Source organism: Microtus ochrogaster, chromosome 4, assembly GCF_000317375.1.
Source record: "Microtus ochrogaster isolate Prairie Vole_2 chromosome 4, MicOch1.0, whole genome shotgun sequence".
In the NCBI taxonomy this organism is placed as follows: Eukaryota; Metazoa; Chordata; class Mammalia; order Rodentia; family Cricetidae; genus Microtus; species Microtus ochrogaster.
Window position 1 is genome coordinate 32,676,380 of NC_022011.1, and position 9,249 is coordinate 32,685,628.

General features: G+C 49.2%; 2 protein-coding genes across 2 annotated transcripts in view; one reads left to right on the forward strand and one right to left on the reverse strand.

The window, feature by feature from the left end:
- C4H1orf131 (chromosome 4 C1orf131 homolog) overlaps positions 1-7,444 on the reverse strand; it is a 9,012-nt gene extending 1,568 nt beyond the window's left edge. The window contains exons 1-5 of the mRNA XM_005345883.3: positions 7,267-7,444; positions 5,388-5,728; positions 1,559-1,615; positions 840-935; positions 631-717 (exon numbers count right to left, since the gene is read on the reverse strand). Of these exons, the coding sequence (XP_005345940.1) occupies positions 631-717; positions 840-935; positions 1,559-1,615; positions 5,388-5,728; positions 7,267-7,366 (681 nt within the window). The 5' untranslated portion in view covers positions 7,367-7,444. The remainder of the gene's footprint in view (positions 1-630; positions 718-839; positions 936-1,558; positions 1,616-5,387; positions 5,729-7,266) is intronic.
- Positions 7,445-7,492: 48 nt separating this feature from the next.
- Positions 7,493-9,249, forward strand: part of Gnpat (glyceronephosphate O-acyltransferase) — a 29,294-nt gene continuing 27,537 nt past the window's right edge. Inside the window, exon 1 of the mRNA XM_005345884.2 lies at positions 7,493-7,696. Coding sequence (XP_005345941.1) covers positions 7,622-7,696 — 75 coding nt within the window. The 5' untranslated portion in view covers positions 7,493-7,621. The remainder of the gene's footprint in view (positions 7,697-9,249) is intronic.

The window sequence follows — 9,249 nt, forward strand, 5'->3', positions numbered from 1 at the left end:
TTTTTTGGTTTTTTGAGACAGGGTTTCTCTGTGGTTTTGGAGCCTGTCCTGGAACTAGCTCTTGTAGACCAGGCTGGTCTCGAACTCACACAGATCCGCCTGCCTCTGCCTCCCAAGTGCTGGGATTAAAGGCGTGCGCCACCACCGCCCGGCATTTTTTAACATTTTCAAGTGGGTTTAGTAAACATAAGCCAACAAGTCTCACTCTGACCTGTTATGAAATGCGACAGGTATCAGAGTCCGGTAGTGTACACCCGTGACTGTACTAGACGGCAGAGGCAGTGGAGGGCAATTCTAGGCCAGCCTGGGTTACACGCTGAGACCCTGTCAGAAACCTAAGTGTCATGACCCCTCAGGACAACCAGAGTCGAGCACCAGCACCTGCTGGGCACATGGTGGGCACTCAACAGACACTGTGGCAATGACCTTTGGCCTCAAGGCCAGCCTCACCTTCTCCATGACCAGGCCAGATGCCTCAGCTGGCATGATGAAGCTCAGCTGATATAACTGGGGGCTGGAAGGGGGCATTAGGCAATGTTGGTGTCCCTACTATTTGGCAAGCTAAGCCCGCCTGCAGGCAGCCATGAGACAGCCAGCCCCTGCTTAGCAGAGTAAAGAGCAGACACTCACCAATCTCTCTTCTTCTTCCTGCGCTCTCCTCTTCTCTTTGATTTGTTGCTGTAAAACCTTGTAATTCACGTAACTTCTTTTGGGAGCCTGATAGGAAAGAATAAAGACAAGCCATCCATTTTTCTCCTACAAGTAAGAAAAGGGCAGTCCCAGCAGTGCCCCTGGGCTACCCCTTCCCCTAGGTCTGACCATGGCAGGCAGCCCCTCACCTTAGCCCCCAGCACGATAGCTCGCTCCCGTTCCAGGACTCTCTCTTTTCCTTTGCCATAGCCCGTGATCCCAAAGCGGTGTACTTCCAAACGAGCCTGTTGGTGCACAACAGTCAGACCCACATGCCAACAACTCCCCAGGCAGCAGCCTCTCAGCCACGCTGCCCCACGCTGCCGTGGCTGAGGAAGCACCAGCAGGCTCTTGAATCCCCGCGCTCTTAGTGTTCCCTCCTTGTTTAATCCCACAGCTGAAGCAATGATTATCTCTGCGTGAACTAGTGACAGTACTGGGATTCAGGCAGCACTCAGTGCTGCGAATGGATGCTCTCCACCAAGCCAGTTCAGAGAGGCAGCCACTTAGATGAAAGTGCCTCTCCAACATGCTGTCCACACACAGGAGCTGACCACAGAAGGTCAAACACAACTGTTCTCTAAGTTGCTGAGTGGCTTCCTCCTGTCCTTTTGTCGGGCATCTTAGAAACCAGCTGCACTGTGAAAGTATGCACGTCTTTCTGACTTGCCACTGTATCACCGGCCATTGCGCTGTAACCCTGTGCTAGTCAGTCAGTCAGTCATGTGAACATCCCGAGACTAGGGTCACCATTTCCCTAGCCTTGAGACAGGACTCTGCAGAAGGCTGGCACTGTGTTAAAGCTGCCAGTTCATGGTCAACAATGCAAACCTTAAAAAGGAACTAAAAGTTACCTCAAAATGCTTACCTTTTCTAGGTTAAATTCTTGAATACCCACATCTTTTTCAAGGGCCCTTGTTTTATCCTGTAAGGAAACAAATTCTTATTAGAAACTACCAGTTAGCCAGGTATGGCAGCCCACACCTGTAATCTGAGAAGAGGCAGGGAAGTGGCTGCAAGTGTGGGGCCAGCCTGGGCTACATCATAAAACCTTATCTTGAAACAAACCCAACAACTCTGCATATGTGTAGAAAATAAAAATCAACTCCCCCCAAGAAAATAAGTGTTGGAAAGGATGTCAAGAAACTGAACCCTTGGGCTGGAGAGATGGCTCAGAGGTTAAGAGCATTGCCTGCTCTTCCAAAGGTCCTGAGTTCAATTCCCAGCAACCACATGGTGGCTCACAACCATCTGTAATGAGATCTGGTGCCTTCTTCTGGCATGCAGGCAGGCATGGAAGGAATGTTGTATACATAATAAATAAATAAATATTAAAAAAAAAAGAAACTGAGCCCTTATAAACTGTAGGCAAAAATGCTAAAGGTACGGCTGCTAAGGACAACGTGCGGCACTTCCTAGGAACAGTAAACGCAGAGTGGGCAAATGATCGCGCAGTTCTACCCGGCAGGTACACCAATGTTCACAGTGGCAGTGTTTGCAGCAGCTAAAACACAAGGGCACCCAGATGTCTACCAACAGATGAACAGGCCAAGTGGTTCATGTTCAGCTTTTTGAAGAGAGGCGTCTCTGGACTGGGATGTAGCTCAGCGGCAGAGTGCTAATCTAGCAAACATGAGTCAACGCCACACAAAATAAACCAAAGAGCAGAATTCTGATACACGCCATATCATAGATGAGGAGGGCACTGTGATACAAGCCATAGAGTACAAGAAGTGACCCCGTTCCAGAAGGGGCACTGCCATTTAAGAGAGAGCAGAAGAGGAGAGAAAGGGGGACAGCTGCAGCTCTGCAGGAGGAAAATGGTGGCAACAGCTGCTCACCAGTAATAAGTTATATACCAAGCTGTTGAGTATTTCATCACAAAGAAAAACTGGAAAAGAGCCTTGAAGCCAGCCACCATGTAAGTACCAATTCTACATGATGCCGAAATCTTTAGAGCTTGCAGAGAAGAGGTGGAGAGCGTGCTTTTGTTTTGAAACGCTATTTATTTTGTGTGTGCCTAGTTGTATGTATGTGCACCCCCCCCCCCAAGAGAAGAAAATGTCACTGGTGGACTAAGGTGACTCGACTCTGGGGAACAGTGCTTTCCACAAAGCCTAATGACCCGAGTTTATTCCCTGGGTCCAACATGGTGGGAGGAGAGAACAGGCTCCTATAGGTTGTCTTCTGATCTCCACACAGATGCACCATGGTACCCACTACCTCATGCACAAACAAATAAAACGTAATAAAAATCTAAGTGGACAAACTTAAAATTATTGAAATGTCCAGCTGGTCTCCAGTTAAGAGTGGGTGTGGTAGGTAAATACTCTTTTTCTCAAAGGAAGATAGTTTTGGAAAGAGTAGGGACCAGGGTGAAGTGCCTCAACTAGATAGATGACTCTCTTCCTGACTTCAAGGGAGCTCAGAATGAAGAGGGTGAGCTGGGTAAGCACTCTGTGGCCATTTGGCAATGAACTGGGGAGGCCTCTTCAGGTCTGGTGATCCTCTGGCTCCTCCCACTGGTTTTACAAAGGCCACAGACCTAATAAATCTGTATTCTATCTCCCAAGCAGCAGCAGCAGAATACATAGCCTGGAAGCCTGAGAGCCTGGGATGGACCGTGGCCTGGTGCTTGCTTCAGATCCACAATCGTTTCTCTGGATGGTCTGGGTCAGGTTCTGACTGCAATACTGAACACTGACAGGCACAGGACCTTCAGCTGGACTGAGAACTCATTAGCACACCCTCCATGACAGCTGAGGCGTATCTCAGATGAAGAGGCTTGCCTGTGTGCATGGGCCCTCCCTGTTCCATCCCTAGCACCAGGGAAATAAACCAAATAAAAGTCATGCCAAACAGGACAGACAGTGATTTTTGAAGGCCTTATAAGGTTTGTCTGCTAAACAAATTTGTATTAATCTAAAAACCAAACCGAACCCTGTCAAGCTGTGCTCACATGCTCTGAGTGGCAAGTGTTGTAAGCAGTGCACCTGACTGCAGACCAGACATCACCTCAGCAGGCACCAAGCTCCTCTGTGCAGTAAACACTTGCAGGAATCAGGAGGAGTTAGTGAGGCAAGAAGGGGTCAGTGGACGGGAACAAGCACTAGCTTGTGGGGACAGATGGCAACGGCAGAGGCAGTACTGACAGTGGAGCATGGAAAGAAGACACAGGGCCCCTTCTCTTCACCCTTCATTCCTGCTTTCTGTCCCCACCTTTTTGCTCTGAAACAGGGTCTCTTATGTAGCCTAGGCTACTCTTGAATTTACAGAGATCTGCCTGGAGGCGGGATTGAAGGCGAGCACAGCCACACCCTGCTTTGGTCCCTTTTTTAGCTAGGCCATTGAGGCACTTAAGATTCCCGGCGACAGTGGAGACTGAGCAGCTTGAGGGATGTGAGGACAATGCCACTGACACTGCCCTAGGAGCCAAGTGCCAGCTGAATGGCTTCAGGCGACCTGACATACTTACTGCCTGACAAAGCCCATGTCCTTCCTCTCACAAAGCTGCACTCCCATTAAGAAACAGGTTCTTAGCCGGGCGGTGGTGGCGCACGCCTTTAATCCTGGCACCCGGGAGGCAGATCTCTGTGAGTTCGAGACCAGTCTGGTCTACAAGAGCTAGTTCCAGGACAGGCTCTAAAGCTACAGAGAAACCCTGTCTTGAAAAACCAAAAAACAAAGAAAGAAAAGACACAGGTTCTTTCATTTGCTCCCCAAGTCTGTCTAGGCTACCCTATTTCAAACCCAGAGCACTGAGCGGTACCCCTCCCTCACTCTGTTGGTTATAACTCACTGCAAACAAGAAGCAGATGACTTCCTGCCTCCGCTGGGAATGCTATGCTGTCACAGCTCCCCACATACTTAATTGATCTTTGCTATGTTTTGTTCTGACTGAAGACCTCATGGTGGCCTAGGACTGGCTGTGAAGCAAGACTAGCTTGACTTCATGGAAATCCTCCTGAGTTTGGGCACGATCGGCATAAGGCATCACACCGGGCTGTCTTCATGGATTTTAAAATCCTACAGCTGCCTCTAAGACCTGGGAAGGGCTGGCTTCCCCAGCTTCTGTGCGTCATCTTATGCCACTGTCCCCTCTGTCCTACTTCTACTAGTCTTCCAGCTCTTGCACCCAAGGGGGTTGGCAAAGCTGTTTCTTCTGCTTGCGCGGCTCTCCTCTTCCCCTGAGTACCATTTAATACGAGCCTGACCACCCCACCCAGAGCAGGCTCTGCCTGCTCCTCTCAGCACCGCTTGTTTACCTTTATAACTTCATAACCACAGGGACAACACAGCACCCACACGTTCCACTGCTGGTCTCTAGGGAGCCAGGCAGCAGGCACACAGTGACTGTGGAATGGGGACTCGCCGGCCTTGTGAATGGAGCCCGTGGTCGCTGTACTAAAGCAGGGAAGCCTGCGGAGTGCACTTGCAGCTGCAGGCAACGGAGTAGAGCAGCACTAAAACCACGTTCCCAGAGAAACCCAAAAGCCCGAGAAGACGCACAACACAGCTTCACTGTGGAATTTACAGCCTGGTCCTAGGCTCTAGGAGAAAAGGTCATTGTCAGGGCTTAGGTGGGACCAGACAGCTGGACTATTTCCAAAATAGTCTTTTCCTTTCTCTAGTTCTCCAATTCTGTTACTGTCTAATGGTAACCTGATCACACAGGTACAGACCAGACGATTCATTACCTTTGCATACTCTTCTTGACCCGGTTTTGGTTTTCTTTTACTTCTGCTTTGAAACTCCACCACTTCGACAAGCCTGCTGTTGTTCTCTGGGGCAGAGAGTGACACTGCATTAGTATCAGGGACTTCTGCTCCTGAAGGGGGTGCTGAGGGGGCAGCGGAAGCAGAGTGTAGCTCTTCTCTGAGTTCTTTGAAAAAGCTGGAAGCACTCTTCCTCTGGCCCTTTACCAGAGATCCAGGCAGGGGGAGTGGCGCTGCTGTAACCTCTGCTGTGGTATCCACATCTCTCTTCTTTTCTCTCTTCTTCTTGATCCTTTTAGGCTCTGTTTCACCTTCCGTCTCTCCTGTTTGTTTCAACATAAAAAAAAAAAATGTAAAAACGATTTTGGTTTTAGTTAACACCAATACCAAATGAATGTTACTGTGCATCTAGCCCAGACACAAGCACCCATCTGCACAAAGAAAGAAACAAACCCCTTGGGGAGGTTTGATCCCCAGGACCCACATGGTGGAAGCAGAGAGCTGATTCCCATAAGTTGTTTCCTTATTTCACCATGGTGCAGTGACAAATACATAAATAAATATAACTTGAAAAGTAAAAACACAACTTAAAAGATACAAATTGTTTTTCTTCAAGTAAATTGTTTTTGCACCATTTTTAGACATCAAAATGCTCTTTCTTGCCTAGGTAGCTGTGCACCTCTGACTTGTATGAAAATAATCGCTCTTGTCCTCACACTTGCTGCTCATCTAGTGACATTCGAGCTGTGGTTCCCAGGACTGCGACCTGCCATTTGCCCATCTGCTATATTAAAAACACCTGGCTCTACATTAGTATTTCTTTTTATCATATTACAGGGTTACAAGTACCTGCCCCAGACTTCCTGTTTTCTTTCCGCTACAAATTCAAGAGAATCCAGGAAAACTGCCTTAATTTAAATACCGCTACTTTCTACTAAATTTCTCATCTTCTGTTTGTTTCCTCTGCTCAGACTCTCAATAGAGACCTGAAATTTGAACCAGAAGTCTAGGCCTCATTACTGACCTATGTGCACAAGAGCTCTCTAAACACCAGCTATGTACTCACTAAATGTGTACTTGGAGCCAATCTGACTCTGGCAGTATGGATATAAAAATGAGTCCGGAACACTGGCGCAACTAACAATGAATCCCAGCAGATGTGGCCATAAGTCATATCGAGGATTTTAAAAATTAGTCATAAAACTAGTGAAAGTCGAGGCCAAGAGCTGTCCGTCCTCCACTCCGTGGACACAAGAGAACCTACATAGGACAAGTCAACGCGGCGCAAACTATGTTATTAGGCCCTAAGCCTTTAGATCCGAGCTCTGAAAGGTAACGAACGTTTAACAAGCTCCGTTAGCCTGTGGTGCTTGTTTCTCTGTAACTAATATAAGGGTTGCTCTGACAGTTAATGGGGAAACGCACAACAGCATGTACACCTGGTACGTTTTTCCACCTTCTAAGCTATTTTTTTTAACCATGTAAGCGAGCTTAGAATTTCGAGCAACAGCTCCAAAATAAATATAATACAGAGTTTGCAACGTGTTTGTTTCTAAAAGTCAGGCAATCTGCATGTGGGCTCTTCAGCCTGCGAGTGTCTGTCCTTTTGCCAAAGTGCCAGACAGCTGCCTGTCTTCAGTAACACTCTTCGATTTTTCTTTCCCACACAGCGAGAGAGCGAAAGGTCGACCAAGATGTAGGTGAGAATGTCTCAGAGAGGGAGACGCCGCAGGAGTAAGGCGGGCTGGCGTGGCGCCAGGAGATCGGGTGACCAGAACCGGTTCCGGGTAGACCGCGGTCCTGCCGCGGCTGGAATGCGATCCGCTGTCCTCAGCAGTCTCCTCTCGGGAGCCAAGCTCACCCAGGTCGTAGAGGGTCCGCAGCACCTCATCCAGGAGTGTCTCAGTGCCAGGAGGCTCTGCGGAGTCCGATTCTCGTTCCTCCGCCGCCGCCATGGGCATCTGCACGGAAGTTCAAATCTAGCCCACAAGGCTGCACTTCCGCTTCCGGCGCTCCAGCGCGTGCTCCGCGGGAGGCCCTGCGCGGCCTCCGTCCTGGCTAAGATGGCGGCGCCCGGAGTCCCGTGCGGTGGCCGTCCTGAGTGCCACCGCCCTGGACGGCTTGGAGCCGCCCCGTTCGAAAGAACCGCCCCCAGCCGCTGCTCCACAGCCGCGTAGTAGACAAGCCCAGGCCCCGCCCGGGACGGCAGCCGCACCATGGATGTTCCTAGCTCTTCCAGCTCCCGCTTCTCGGTCGGCTCGGCCAGCCCCGGCGCTGTGCTCGTCTACGCGGTAGGCGCCTCTGGGAACCGAGGCCCGGGGGGACATCTCGGGAAAGGACAGCCCCTCCTGAGCCCTGTAACCCCCCTCCCCCAGCCTCTGTCTTAGAGAGCGGGTCCTGACGCCCCTCTGTGCAGGATTTGGGTACTTGGCTTGGTATCCACAGCAACCATGTGTCTGCGTCTGGGTAAACGTGTCTGCTTTTCCAAGTTCCTGTCGATAGTGGCTCCTCTGTCCCTTTCCCCTCTCAGGCCTGGAGCCCGGCTCACCAGCACGAGGGAAGACTTGCAGGCTCCCCCGTCCATCGAGGGCGGATCGGCCGACTTCTGCCGGTTGAGAAGACCTAGCCCGAGAAGACTTGTCTCTCCACCTCCCGCCTTTTTTTTTTTCTGAAGTATTTTTGGGAGAAAAATATTCGGCTAGAATATGCGAGTAGAGTTTTTAACACTCTAATTTAGGATGACTTGGAGCTTCTGGAAATTACTGTCTTCTATTTTTTTACCCAAGTTGTTGAATAGGTCTCCCATTGCCAGTGGCTTCACCCCTACTTGCCTCGACACCCCCCCATGCAGAATTACTTCCTCTTCCGGTTTGAACTGGTGGTTTGCTTAGTTTGATTTCCAACAGAATGCTGGTCTCTTGCAATATTCATGAGCTTACAATATTCATTATCAAGGCGGAAGCTTTGTACCCCTTCATCCCGTGAGATTGTACAATGCAGGGGGACAATTTATTTTTATGTGTATGAGTGTTTACTTGCTTGTTTGTATTTGCCCTTGGTGGTGTCTGGTGCGGCAGAGGCCAGTTCTGGAAACCGAGTTAAAGTTGCTGTGACCTGCCATGTGGGTGCTGGGGAAAAAATGGCTCTTATTTCTTGGAGCCATCGCTCCTGCTCCGGGGAAATTTATTTTTAATAGTTTATTTTGGAAGCAATCTTTATGGTTTGTACTCTGGATTGGCCGTGGCTATGAAGCCCCCAGGCTGTCCTGCACCTTACAGTTCTCCCTAACCTCCAGAGAGCCAGGATTGCACATCTACACCACCACCCTTGGCAAGTAATGCTTTGAAAAGGATATTTCCATGGCATGGTAATATAGCACCACTTTCTGATTTAAGTCTGGTATAGTGTAGTGTTAGCTTGTGTAGAAATGTCAAAAGTGGAAAGAAAAAAAAAACATGTAAGAGCAAAGCAAACAAACCTCCTGATTTCTAGGAGAATAATGCTACCTTAAGAGTAGGATATCTTTTGGAATGTGGGCAAACTTCTTTCACTGTCTTTTAAGAAGTTTACATTTGGGGCTGGAGAGATGGCTCGGGTTTTGAGCACTGGCTGCTCCTGTAAAGGAGTTCAGTTCCCAGCATCCACATGGCAGCTCACAAGTGTTACATCCTCACATTGACATACATTCAGGCAAAACACCAGTGCACACAAAAATAAATTTTTTTTTTTTTTAAAAAGAACTTTACTGGGTGATGGTGGCGCACGCCTTTAATCCCAGCACTCGGGAGGCAGAAGCGGGCGGATCTCTGTGAGTTCGAGACCAGCCTGGTCTACAGAGCTAGTT